The sequence below is a fragment of the Bombus huntii genome, chromosome 18, assembly GCF_024542735.1.
Source record: "Bombus huntii isolate Logan2020A chromosome 18, iyBomHunt1.1, whole genome shotgun sequence".
NCBI lineage: Eukaryota > Metazoa > Arthropoda > Insecta > Hymenoptera > Apidae > Bombus > Bombus huntii.
In genome coordinates this window covers 4,469,043-4,483,746 of record NC_066255.1, presented here as the reverse complement: position 1 = coordinate 4,483,746, position 14,704 = coordinate 4,469,043, and the positions used below count along the sequence as shown (strand labels likewise).

Genomic DNA, 14,704 nt, shown 5'->3' with positions numbered 1-14,704 from the left:
GCACATTCTGTTGCTAGCGAGTGCTTGCAAATCGCGACGATATCGAGCGTGAAGACTAAGCGCAAAAATGGAGGACACTCGGCGGGGAATTGGAAATGCTCGATGACGAAAGGTATTTCAAGGTCTAATTACATCCACATCCAATTGGATCGCACCTTCGTTCGGTTGCTAGGTCAACAACCTTCGATGTTATTCAAATAATGCAACGGCTGGAGCAGCCGGTAGCGAGTCGTAAAAGTTTCAATAAAACACGTTCCTGCTAGTGAACGTATGTTAAGACTTACACCGAGTTTTATTTCGCTACGCCGTTTACTAGTTCGAAACGATCGATTGCATAATAGTAGCTGTTTCTTTCATCTCGGAAACACGATCGTAAACGGTGACAACGATCCAGCTTATTCCTGATCGTGTTAATTTCCACGCAAACTTTGTAAACATTATACGTCGCGACGCTCTCGTTAACGCGTCATTCCCTCCAACTCGAAAGTCTTGCAACTTTGGTGATCCGTTTTCTGTGTAAAATTGGTTACGAGCATCGGGGGACTTATCGTCGTAATCGGTAAATTGTTTATTAAGGATCTACAGCTTTTAAGGATTTCTCTCTAGAGATTTAGAGATTAGAAGTTTCATTAAATCGTTATCGTGTCCCTAACTCGATCTTTTTTCGTGTAAATTGGTCACGAGACTTACGAGCTTCGTTGTAAATAGAAGATTAGTAATATTTCGTAGTTTCGTGATAGTATATAGACATTTTAGTGCTTAAACGCGCAATTTTTAGTTCGCTTTTCGCTCGCATCGGCGCTATGAAACGGATCAATATCTCAACACTTTCCTTTAGTTCTACGAATCATCTTTCGACCGGCTTTTCTTGGCCTACCGTTTCCTAACGCTGTCCTAATACTATCGTCTTGCTGAGATCCTTTTTCCGATTGTATCTTCTGCTTATTTTATTATAAATCCGAACTTTCATTCACGTCGTATGTTTTACAGCGTAAAATCCGCTAGAGCGTTCCAATAAATGTAACCAGTAGGTGCTCTAATACTCAAACGCACCTGTGCGTATCTCTGCATATTTGCTGAAAAAAAGATGAATCTTACGTTACATTTTCAATATGCGTAATAAGCCGAAAATTTCTCTGATGCTAATCCTTCGTAACAAAAGGATGGCATCACTATATGCATGAAAATAGCATTTGGCAATCGTTAGAAACACAATACATGGATATATATGTAGTTGCCAAATTAACCTTCGCGGTGTTCAAAGTGAACGGCTAGAAACGATTGCTTTTTGCTATACGCGCATGGTTCGATTGCACCGTAATTCGTTATTAAGACGTTTCGAGAGAGGCAAAGGATGTGGTGTCGCAACGTGTTGCGCTCGCACAATGCTCCTTGGATAAAATTCCCGGAGCGCGTATTATCGCGTACGCCGCGCGAACGCGTTGAACCTTCGCGCAAACAATGAGAGCGTGAACGCGAAAAAATAGCGTTGAGCACGTAACATTCGGCCTGATATCGTTGATTGGCCGCGAATCGTCAACATGCACGGGACAGTTTTACGTAAAGACATTCGATCCGTACAATTATGTTAAGACGTCGACCATAGAACGTACTACGTTGATGCAATTAAAATTTCAATGAAACAGGAGAACGCGCTAATAACTAGTCACCCCGTTGTTGACCATAACGTACAAATACTTTTGTTTAAGAGCTGCTCGTTAGTGTTTACCGCGTGCAGCGATTAAGTGACGAACAAATTACGTTCAAAGGGTATAGAGATCGTTCTCGATTAAAATTCTCCTAACTTTCTAATGGTATTAGAAATTATAACTTGAACGTATGTACGCGACTGGCAATAAATATCAGGACAGCCGCGGATATTTAGTATAAATCGAATATGTGTCCCATTGTCCTTAATTTCTTTTATTATCGATTATTATTATTATAATTTTTATATTAATATTAATATTATTTAATATTTTAATATTAATATTATTTAATATTTTAATATTAATATTATTTAATATTTTAATATTAATATTATTTAATATTTTAATATTAATATTATTTAATTTATTCTATTATTGTTTCGTTCCATTCCGTTTACGTCATAATACGTAGCCTGCGGATTTTTACGCATATTTTTCAGAATATAAAGGAAGCGAAAGAAAAAACTAGAAGCTGGATAAAAAATTGTTTTACCTCGATTAAACGTTACAAAGCGTGCTACTTTCCGATGTTTTATATATTTCCACGTGTCACACGTGTACTTTGCAATTTTGCTCTTTCAGATTTCACAGAAATGCATAAAACTTCCGTGACCTAATTTTTTGGCACGTGCACGTGCTTCAAAATAAATTCGATGATATTAAATACCAGATTATAGGAACCAGAAATGAAGAGTTCTACAACGATGGAATGGGTAAATGATTGTCGATCAGACGAAAGACAATAGCAAACAACGATATAGCGATGATTAATTAATGGAAGATTTTTTCCTTTCAGCAAACAAAAATAGAACTTAACGGACTCAGTAATTGATAAATGATTACGTATAAGATAAGTGCATTTTCCAACTGTGAGTCATAGTTAACGTTTAGTTTAGCCTAGGTAGGATCTTAGCTTTGGAGTAAATAAGTATAATAGTAGCAAAAAATCGATAGAATTGTTAAAAGGCTGTGACTAATCCTGGTCGACTGGTCAGTTATCATCTGAATCTATTGTTATTTTGCTAGTATACTTTTCGAATCATTTTCAGCTATTCTATGGGCAAGCATTCGTTTCTTTCGCGCATGCCACGTATCATTCGCTCATTAACTCGTTTTTGAAAGCTTTTACCGGCGAATGAAAAACGTAACGTACACTTGCATAATGCGTTCGAAGTGTTCGTTCGTTCAATATTCATGTAAAGGTTAGGCGATACGCGTGATAAGTCGCGATGCTACGAGATGTGATTAGATGCGGATGTTAATATCTTGTAAATACCTTTCCTCGACTATGTTAATCATCGAACACTAAGAATTTCGCAAATCGATGCAATTAATCGGTGATCTTGTGGGAAGAAATTTCGATATCACGATAATGTTAACGATAGTATGTTAATTACGACTAGTACCGTTACTGTTACATTGTTTCATAATTAGTATTAGTTTAATATAGTCAACGACTCCTCCGCAAGCATCCGTGCAAGTTTATTATTATGCTCACCTTCTATTGGAAAGTTCTTGCCTTGCTCAGCAAGTCTTTTTGATTTTTTTCCTGTAGAACTTCCGCGTGTTACCGATTTTTATGCTATGTACGTGTTTGTAGGAGAACTTTCTCTGAGCCGCGAAGTTTTCTTTCGACGATTCAACGATCGAAAATCAAAGAGAACCAATGTTCTCTCTTTCGATAAAGTATGTGATGATAGCCATTGCCAAAATTATTGATATATTTATCTGGTTGAAGACAATCTAGCAAATTATACAGCAAGCCTAATGAAATAATAATAATCTTTATCATTAAATTGCGCCATTATTTCATAATTTCATTGAAGGATAATAGAAATTCACGAAGCCTTCAAATTGGATTTCATATTATAATAATGTAAACATCGTTTGACGGTATTATCTGGTTGTGAATAGGGTTGATTTGATTCAGACAGCGCCAGTCATCATGACATCGACTTCCTATCTCGTTATGTAACATTCATCAGAATAACAGACGCAATTACCGTCACTGAATTATCTTAATGACATTCGTTATTAATGAGTAAGTGTTTTCGACATACGTCGGAGGTCGCAAATCTTGGATCATCTTTCTTTATTATCTGTTTAGATCCAATCCAGTTCCTTCACAGAACTTCTTTCCCTTCAATTTACCTAATTTAATAATTCTTCAAAATTTTCTCATTTTCATTTCTCATTGCATTGTTTATTATATATTCTACAAACCCGTATGAACACAACGCAATAAATTGACACGATAAAAGCGTTGAGATAATAACCACGAGACAATACTCGACAATAATAATACGAGACAATAATAATCGAAAAGGCTGATGAAACAAAGGAATGAGTAATTTGTAAAGACAGGAAAACAGCAATTAACGTACATCCAGCTACAATTGAAAATAACTTTCTTCGCTTTAAATGAAATTCCAATCAAATACGTTTTATCAGACTCGACTAACAATCAATATTATTAGCTCAACAAATACTCGAGATTCCCAATGTTTTTTGTCGAGTTTCAAATAGAACGTTAATTACTCGCTTGTCGGAACGTCCATCGGCATCGAAGACCGTGAACCAATCTACGTTATCTTCTCCTTCGTTTCAGGCTGTCGCTGGCGATACCAGTCAACCGCGAAGGTTACTCGAGATGCAGCATGTACGATGTAAATTACACGGAAATTTTGCTAAATGGAAGCCACGTACCGGACCCATCGTGGCCAACGAAAGATTGCCAACAAGGATGGGAATTTAATTATACCACCGTCCCTTATGCGTCTGTGGCATCCGAGGTGACAGAAAATGTTCGACTTGTAATTTCCTGCTTTTTGAATATTTTATTTGTTCCTATCAATCAATCCCTTTATACTGTGTATGTCGTATTCGATTATTTGCATGATCTATTTCGATAAAAAATAAGCGTAGTGTACAATTTTTGGAAAGAAAGAAGAACGATGAAAAGGGTCGAATAAACGTTTGTGGAAAGATCGATAGTTCAGAAGTGGGAAAATTAACAATGTCGATTTCCACAGAGGAAAATTATAGTACGTAACAGAATTACTAGTACATATTGCAGTAATAATTAGTGCATGTAGTGAAATTACAGAGTACATTCTAAATTCAAGCGTTACATTGCCAAATAAAATACAATCGAATAAATATTTATAAAAATACTTAAAGAAAAAAAAGGATAAAAAATTTCGAATTATGAAAGCTGATAAAACTAGGTTGCGATAAAACTGAAAATGAAAATATCGGATTGAAAAGAAACTTTAATAAAACGTTATAACGAGCAACAGCGCGAACACGCAGATTTGTTCGACATAAATTGCAAGACTTTTTGCTCCAGTGGATTTCCATGAACTTTGCGTCGCTCGTCAGGAGGAGAATTATTCATCGAGGGGTAGGAAGCATCCAGAAGAAGGACGCGAGAACGCGCAGGGTCTTAAGCTTCTCCTTCTTTTTTCCTCAAAGGGAAAGAAAAAAGGACAGAGGCGCGCTTCATTAGGAATTTCGAAACTTTGATCGAAAATTCGTTTAATCGAGGCGTTGAAATTGCTATAAGATTTCCGTGATGCTGATCGTGATCAGAAGTAAATCATTCGACTGTAGTTTTCTGTTGCAGCTGGGATGGGTTTGTCAGTATGATGCATTGCCAACCATAGCTCAAAGTATCTTCTTCATCGGCGCTATCTTCGGAGGATTAATTTTTGGATGGGTTGCTGATCAATATGGAAGAATACCAGCTTTGCTCGGAGCTAATTTAATGGGATTTCTCGCTGGGGTGGCTACTGCGTTCACGGGTAGCTTCTGGCAGTTCACTTTGTGTCGTTTTTTCGTTGGATTCGCCTTTGATAATTGCTTCACTATGATGTACATATTAGGTAACCGTTTTTCAATAATTTCTTTTTTGCCCTGGAATTGAGTTTGAAAGCCACACAATGGCTACAAAAAGTACTTGTACGTATGTATCCTTATTTCCCAATGAAGCGTCTCTCTTCCTTTTTTTTAAATCAGTTTTTACGTTTCATTTTGATAGCATTAATTATTTATAAGCATGTATGAAAGTATTACAAATGATACGAAAGCTAATATTTTAATCAGTCTTATCTTAAGACTTAGTCTTAATTAATTGGTATATATATAAATGCTGTTCTAAATACGATGGTGTACAGTTACTTTTTGTAATTACTGTAAGCAGGAAGATCTCTAAGTTTAAATAACAAAGTAATCTCTACAACATACTGTAAAACTGTTGTTATGCTTGATTTACGACTGACGTTTCTACAAGTATATGAATTTTGCAACAGAACTCACGTTGCCATGCAACAATTTAAATGAAATTGAAAACCATTCAAAGTTACGAAGAAAGATGCTTAAATACATATGAATATACATGAGGTCATACATATTTATTTTTTAACTGCGGCGTTTATATCAAAGAGAGGGAGAGAGACAGAGAAAAATTAATTTTCCTGTTTTATAAGAATTTCATGCAAGATAAAAATATGAAACTTTAAGATATTTGGATTTATATATACCATTGAATATTTATAATATTTAAAGGTAGTTAGTTCGCAATCATTTTCTATACTAATATTTTCCCTCTATACTCGCGATCAATTATGTTTTCGCGATCAGTTATGTATTAATTTTGTTTTCTCTTTTAACGAGACAATATTCTGATTACAAAGGATTAGTTGTTCAAAATTGCTTTTCATTTCTGGACAACTATAGCATACCAGGGTTTTCATAAATTTTCACTTCCCAACGGAAAGCGAAGGTAACGAATGAATGGTTCTACAACGAACGCTTCCACAACTATAAATCTATGTATATATATACATACATACATGTATATGGTTTTAATTAAAATGAACATCTTCTTCTAGCAAACTTATTTAAAATTCGTAAAAATATCACATAATAATATAAAACAATCAAGTAACATTTTAAATATTCCATTGAAAATTCTAATAAATTGTTTAATATAAGATCGATATAATTCATGCTGAATTCATTGTCTGATATCCATAATACAGGCAATTTATAATACAAAATTTTATTATAACTCTACATGAAAAAATTTCAATTATAATACTGTAGAAATATATTTTCCAGTTATTGTTCTAATATCAATATACTGAAGAGAAAATCTAGACTAGTCTCTGTCTTGAAAGATATTTTATACCCTGAAAGTACAGCGTTAAGACCCTGATTGAAACTTTTGAAGAGACTCTGTTGAAACGTAAGAACGCTGATTGAAAGTTCATCAGACGAGTCATTGAAACGAGTTTTCTTGATCGAATAGCAAGTTTGTCCTGCAGACAGCATTCCAATTGTGAAAATCGAGACCAAAGAAACTCAGGTGACGTGCATTAACCCTGAATCGATGACTCAAGCCGAGGTTGAAAAAATTTACAATTTGTTCGACAAAACAAGGCCAAGTTGACGAGATTCGTGAGCAAGTGGCTGGTTCGTTAATGATTTGGCGTTCGAATTTTCTTATTTCTATTCTAATTATCAAGGTCGATTAAACGATTGATCACGAATATTCGACGGAAATATTGAGAAAGAAGGCTCGATCTGTACGAGTGTAAATCGTATTTTAATCAATGACTTGAGAAAGTGAGGTATTGATTGAAACTAAGATAAGTGATACTAATTCGTTTCGAGCGCGTAACAAATTACATCATCGGATTCATTGATTTGCAAATAATTCTATATTCAGTTCCGTATTTATAATCGAGCGTAGCGAAGATAAAATGAAAGGGACGTGATTATCCGAGGGTCTCACAATTAGAGGAAAATCGATGGGAACGAGGAAATCCTTAATTGTAGAAACTGCGTAGAAAATACCGTGGAAAATATCATATATATTTTAATAGAAATACTTTTGTACTTTTTTTTAAACATTAAAACTTTAGAGCTTTAGAAGCTTTATGTATTAGTATACGCATTTATACAGACTTTGAAATTCATAACAAATTTCTCTAGATAGATGCGGATTTTTTGTATTGTTTCGTATGTATACTTGTATCACTTTTCTTTCTAACGATATTTAGTTAAAAAGTTCGTCTATATCATTTATAATAGATTTTGTTTTTATTTATATTAATGTTAATTTTATATTAATAAAAATCACTGAAATTTTCAGTATCATCATTATTTAGTATCATCGAATTTCTTTCTTCTTTATGTTCCATATTATTATTAAAATTCTCTAATAAACATTCAAATATCCTATAGAATATTTCCATTATTTTTCACGTATTATTTCCAGTCATATTTTCCATATTTTATTATCGATAAAGTTTGAGTTGGTTCTTTAAATTCCTATTCAACATTCCAGCTAACCAGTCGATATCAATAACACGTGCCTTTCTTCCTGCCAGGATTTATAACTTATTCAAGCAGAACCTCACTCGACCAGCTCGTTGAAAGCGTAGAATTCGATCAACTTCATACAACTCACATACAAACTGCAGATAATGCTAACAGTGGGAGGAAAATATGAGACTGCAAAGCGTATAAACCTAGTAGTTTATAAAAGCATTTACATATTTGCCACAGAAAATTTATATGTATGTAGAATATGTGTTATATAAAACATTCTGAAATTTCATTAGCATTGTAATGATTATATTGGTAAAGTTTGAAGCATTTCTAAAGATGCACATAGAAGTTACGAGATATTTAATGCAAACATTTATTTAGTACAAATATACAGCATAAATAGTTATCTTAAACATGTAATAAATGGTTATCAAATATCGGGATTTATTAATATAATAAATGTTTGACTATTTTTATAATTAAATATTTTTGTAATTACTGTGAAATATATAATTACGCTAAATAATTTTGTATCTTGTATATAGATTTTTAAATTTACTTAATTGAAACTCTGCATTATAATAACCGTATTTATAATTCTGACGTCACATTCGATATAATTATTATATGACTTTATTACGATCCTAATGAAATTCCAATATATTCATGAATATATAACAGAAACGTAATAATACTTTGTTGTACTAATTATGATACCATCATATATAATAAATATAAATAAATAAAAAATGTCTATAAATGCTAAGATACTTTTACGAGCCAACAGGCGAGAAGGAAGAAACGAAAGAAAAGAAAGAAGAGAACGAACGTTAATCAGTTTCGAAACGTTAACAACGTCCTTGCGTTGGACGGTGCTCGCGTTTATCGATTGGTCGCATTGCGAGATATCGGTCAGATTATTATTATTAATACGATCGTCTGTAATTTATCTTTGCTAATTGTGCCGCACGGAATCTTCGTTTACAATAAATGAGTTGTCGCTTTTGATCGAACGGTAACACGATATGAAATTACAGGGTGACGGAAACAGCTGGGAGAAAAGCGAATACTTTTTCTGCGCGAATAATGTAATGTTAAAGGCAGTAAACCTTGAGAGGCGAAGTGATGAAACGAGTGGTCTCAGAGAAGCTTCTTTACGTCTTCTTCTCCTTTCTGTATCCTTTCTATGAGAATAATATCTCGTCTTCAGAAGAGATCTCCTCGCCCTATCTACGCGTTGTAAAGGCAATACAAACTGAATGATACATATATTTAAAAAACGATATTTTGTTGGTTTTATGAATATTGATTTTTATAACGTGAGGTTCTTCTACTTTTATTTTCTATTAAATTAATGATACATATATTTTAGAATGGCTGTCGCAATGGTGATGATGATGATGGTGATGATGATGATGGTGATGATGATTTGCGAAAGAAGATGTTGAAAATTACAGACAGCATAAATAATATTTAGATTTCATGGAAGTTGATTTTTGTAATGCGAGGTTCTTCTATTCTTATTTTTCATTAAATTTCTATGTAGAAAATTATTAAACATTTGGATATAACTGGGAGATTATTTCCGTTCATGCGTACCGGAGTTACTCGATGGTCTCGTACCGAAGCTGATAACCAACCCAGATTTTCAGGAAAGCGATTAATAGCTTAAAATTTATTCGTACGAGATAATAATCCAAAATGTAGTTAAAGTTTTTAAGCATTGTTTGTTAGGATTACGAGAAAATGATGAATTAACAGTTATGTATAGACACGTTATATATATGTAGGAGGTCCAGAGCGTATTGGGAAAATTTACGGCGAATTAAACAGGAAATTCCGAGATATCTGCTTAAAATATCTGATTTGTGGAATTATCCTATAGCTATTTTATTTAATAAAAATTAATTCAGGTAATTTTAGAGAATAGAAATATCTGAAACTCGTGATTTAAACGAACGTTCGTCATTTTGGTTTATTATGAATTATAAATTGGTTCATTATGAAGCATGAAAAGTAAAAATCAATGGTACAAAGTGATCTTAAATAAGGAAGCGAGTTCCATGGTAAACATGGTTCGAGCATCGCAATTATAATAAAGCAAAAAAAAAAAAAAAAAGAAACAACCACTGAGCGGTAATTATCAGGAAGCCACTAGTTACAACTAATTGAAGGTGATTCCGGATTAGAAGCAAGCCACTATTAAGTGGCTAACACGGTTGCTTCATTAAGAGCAATTACTCCCTATTTTGCGGCAACTACAAATAGACGTTGTTCACTATGATATATTTCCACGTGTTTATTGCATCTTGTCCTGTTATGCGATTAAAGAGTTACAATCTTGCGTTTCTAATTTATTGGACGTATACGCACCAGACATTAATTTCGTCTACGTATTCGTGAAATTGCGAGATTCATTCATCGCGAAGGTCAGTTCAATTGTTCAAGATAAGTTCTCATCGTTTTAATCTGTTTTCTTGTACGAAAATAGAGTAATATTTACTTGTCATTGCACTGTGGATATATATCGATATGTTCGTTCAGGAAGTCAATTGTTTTCATCGAATTAGACTCGACTTTCCGTAGAGAATGTTCGTTTCGACATAAATATGTATCTCAGGCTTATCGATCTTTCAATATCTACCATAAATAGCTTACCAAGGTAACACACGCTCGTGTTTGAATTATGTAAATGATCCTTTGACTCTAACGATCCGTTTATTCACAGTTAATTTATGATATTACTAGTTACGCGTGATTCTACCTTTTGTATCTTTAAGAAATACAGGGTGATTGGTAATTGGTGGTACAAGCGGAAAGGGGGTGATTCTACGCGAAAAAAGAAGTCGAAAATATAGAATAAAAATTTAAAAATTTAAAAATTAACAAATTTAAAAATTTAAAAATTTAAAAATTTAAAAATTTAAAAAATTTTAAAAATAACGTCAATTGAGACAACGATCTACAGTGAGATCCGTTATAACGAGACGTGATAAAGTGCACGTGTACCGAGCGAAAATTCAAAGTCGATTTTCTCGAAAACAAAGCCTCAAACGAAAAATTTTTATTCTATATTTTCGACTTCTTTTTTCACGTAGAATCATCCCCTTTCCGCGTGTACCACCAGTTACCAACCACCCTGTATAATTCGTAAATAGAAACGTATTCTTGTCGATAAGTATCGAAACACTTACGGAAATTTAAATGGGCTTGAACAATCATCGGGAAATTATTAAAGTCCTTGTTATTAGATCTAAACACGATTTAATCGTAGAACTAAACACGTTTGTTAAATTAATCTATATATTGTATATCTACTTTTTATATATTTGTAACTCAAATTTTTCTTCTTCATATTGCGTTAAGTTGCCCCAAAAGTTTCTTTCGTTTTATATTATTTTATTGAATTACGTATGATCTATTTTGTCCCAATGAATATAATTCAATAAAATAATATAAAACAAAAAATAGTATGCGTCTATTATCTCCTTACGAGACGAAAGAAATTTCTGCGACAACCTAATATATTGTTCCATTCTTTATTCACAGAATATTTCTTTCACAGATGATTCTTCTAAATATTATGTTTTTTATTCCAGTATTAGAATACGTTGGACCAAAGTGGAGGACATTCGTGACGAATATGTCGATCGCAATATTCTTCACATTTGCAACTTGCATTCTACCCTGGATCGCCTATTATTTGGCCGACTGGAGGATGACCTGTATTGTCACCTCAGTTCCTCTTGTTCTAGCCGTAGGTACGCCATGGTTGATACCGGAAAGCGCTCGATGGCTGGTCAGCCAAGGTCAGATAGACAGGGCCATTAAAATCCTTGGTAAATTCGAGCGAATCAACGGCACCAAGGTGCCCGATGACATCTATAGACGATTCCGGGTAAATAAACCGATTACCGCAATCTTTTCCGTATTTTCTACTTTTATGATCTTTCCTGCTTTATGTGCGTTCTATAAATACCAATTTATATGCCTTTAAGCATATCATATAATCATTTTCTTTGAATAGAAGTCTAATTGGGTCTTTTACGTAATGAAAATTTGTTTACAACCTAGTAATTTTATATCTTATTCATCACCTAAATTGCCAGCGATAAATTGCTGTCAATTTCTGTTATTGTCTATTTCTGTAATGTTATTTATTGAATTTGTATATTGTTTTTATCTTTGAAAATTTTTATACAAATAGATTAAACATTTGGAAACTGCTCAGTCTGAATAGATCATGGCAATATTAACATTAATGTACGATATAAGGAGATAATCGACTTTTAGAGGTTTGATGTTTTATAAAGTAAAATGAAAAAATTTGCGAACGTCCAAGTAAACTATTTCGAAAGGATCGCCTCATACAAATATAACATAAACTTTCTTCCGGATTTTATCGTAATCTTTGTACACATAACAGATTCACATAAATTTGTAAGAAAAACAGACAAACGACATTAACTAGTTAAAAATTTGCTAATAACAGGAAACCTGTGCCAGAATCTGCAAAGAGGAGGAAGCAGACAAAACGTACTCCGTGTTGGATCTATTTAGAACGCCACGACTACGGAATATCACGATTCTATTTATTGTTATTTGGTTCGTATCGCTATTAAACAGATATCAAATAGATTGACGTAAAATCGGAATTGTATCTTGTAAAAATCTCACGAACAGTTTTATATCTTTTGTCTAAAAATACTTCATTTCTGAAGCAAGGAATTTGCTTCTCACATGAAATATGATAGCGTGCTTTTCTTTATCATATGAAATTGTTTTACGAAATATAGGATGGCGATTTCTTTGGTGTTCGATGGTCACGTACGAAACGTCGATAATTTAGGCCTGGACGTGTTTATTACGTTCACGATTGCTGCAGCAACCGAGCTGCCTGCTGACACGTTCTTCACGCTCGTTCTTGATCGATGGGGCAGAAGATGGCTGGCGTGTGGTTCCCTCGTCATTTCTGGTATCTTCAGCATCTGGGCTTCTGCCGTTTCCAATAGTTCGTACATTTCGTTTTTATATATTCACCCTTCTATATTACTGATCAATCTTCTAAATAACCTAAGTCGATAATTCTGACTTAATCAGACGAATATTTTTCATTCGTATAACATTGTGCTTTTTGAAAGGAAGAAAATGTATATTTTGGAATATTTATAACATGCAAATGCTTGTAGATTATTTGCTACATTGCTAGAATAGTTTCCAAGCCCTATCATGTATCCGTTGTATAGATATTTTATTTCCCCTTCTACTGCTTTGATCATAAGATCGCTTCGTATTTCCGCATGTATCAAAGGGCGTTGGCAATAGTCCTCAAAATGATGGGCTTCAGCGCTCCAGCAGTGCTATATGGCTTTCAGTAGCCGTAATCCATAATACAATCCCTTAGATTCAAATTGGCTAGATTAACGTTTTATAGATAAGAAGCTTATTGCTTGTGCTTAGCTTAGAGCTAAGCACGCTTATATTAAGCTTAGCAAATGCTTGTATCAACTATTGCAGACAACCAGACAAATTACAGACAGATAAAATAATTTCTTCCCTTTTTATTCCTTAAAATTTTCTAAAATTATTTCATGAAAAATTAGAATTAAAAACTAATGCTAAAATTTTTTTTTCAGGTATATATACAGCTTCTCTGGCAATTCTCGGTAGATTTTGGATAAACATTGCATACAATATCGGTCTCCAATATGCGGCTGAAGTATTACCAACTGTTGTTAGAGCTCAGGGTGTAGCTTTGATACATATAATGGGATACGTTGCTAGTATCCTCGCACCCTTCGTAGTCTATCTCAATGTTGTGTCCTCGTTCCTACCTCTTCTTGTGCTGGGCACACTCGGAATTATGGGCGGTCTTCTGACTCTCTTTTTGCCGGAAACATTGAATAAGGATCTTCCGCAGACGCTGCAGGACAGCGAGGATTTTGGAAAAGATCAGAAGATGTGGGATGTACCTTGTATCGGAAGGTAAAATCACATAAAGGAACTTTCGGTCTCCTTTTTTCAAAGATATTCACAGATCTTCAAGCTCGAAGTTCAAGATTCTCAAGCATTCTGTTAGATCTACATCTTCGTATGCTTTCGTATTACTTTCTTCTTAAAATCTGTTAAATCTCTCAAAATCTTTTTTCTTCTTTCTTCAAATGCTTTTTAAATCTTTTGAACAGAAGAGAAGGATCGAGTTGGGAAGTTATTCAAATCTTTAAGCGATTGGATTCAATATTTTTAAACGCAATGTTTTGACAGGAAACGCGAGGACGAGGAGACACCACCGGTCGCCATGTTCCGATCATTTTCTAGATGCAGTGCGAGGAATTCGATGAGAGTGTCGTGTAAAATTAAGGTAAAAATAAGGAACTTGTTAATTTCCGAAAAGGAGATTAAGTTCTTTTTATTTTTTACTCAATTTATACAATTTTTTCGGTTCGCGATGATACACTTTCGATACTTGGATTAGTTAAGAATTTTTTTATTAGACTGACTGGATGATTTTGAAGGGAGCATTTATATTCTTCCATTCGTTGGAGTGGGAGAAGGTTTTGTTTATACTTAGTGTAAAATTCGGAGAACGGCTGGAGTGATCGAATGCCACTCAGGCGGCTGAGAACGGGTGCTGACCGGACGGTCACACGCGATAAGGC

The 14,704-nt window shown here is 34.0% G+C and overlaps 1 protein-coding gene across 1 annotated transcript; it reads left to right on the top strand.

Annotated features, from left to right (window-relative positions):
• Positions 1 to 543: 543 nt before the first annotated feature.
• LOC126875497 (organic cation transporter protein-like) lies at positions 544 to 14,179 on the top strand. Its single transcript, XM_050638447.1, has 7 exons — positions 544 to 559; positions 4,318 to 4,522; positions 5,335 to 5,593; positions 11,645 to 11,943; positions 12,538 to 12,650; positions 12,842 to 13,056; positions 13,682 to 14,179. Exons 2-7 carry the CDS (start codon positions 4,367 to 4,369, stop codon positions 14,032 to 14,034), a joined length of 1,395 nt encoding a protein of 464 aa, XP_050494404.1. The 5' UTR covers positions 544 to 559; positions 4,318 to 4,366; the 3' UTR covers positions 14,035 to 14,179.
• The last annotated feature ends 525 nt before the right edge of the window (positions 14,180 to 14,704 follow it).

Bases quoted from the DNA above. Each gene is read 5' to 3' on its own strand.
- LOC126875497 (XM_050638447.1), top strand. From the start codon at position 4,367: ATGTACGATGTAAATTACACGGAAATTTTGCTAAATGGAAGCCACGTA. The intron at 4,523-5,334 runs GTAATTTCCTGC...TTTCTGTTGCAG, and splicing joins TGACAGAAAATGTTCGACTT to CTGGGATGGGTTTGTCAGTA. The intron at 5,594-11,644 runs GTAACCGTTTTT...TTTTTATTCCAG, and splicing joins CACTATGATGTACATATTAG to TATTAGAATACGTTGGACCA.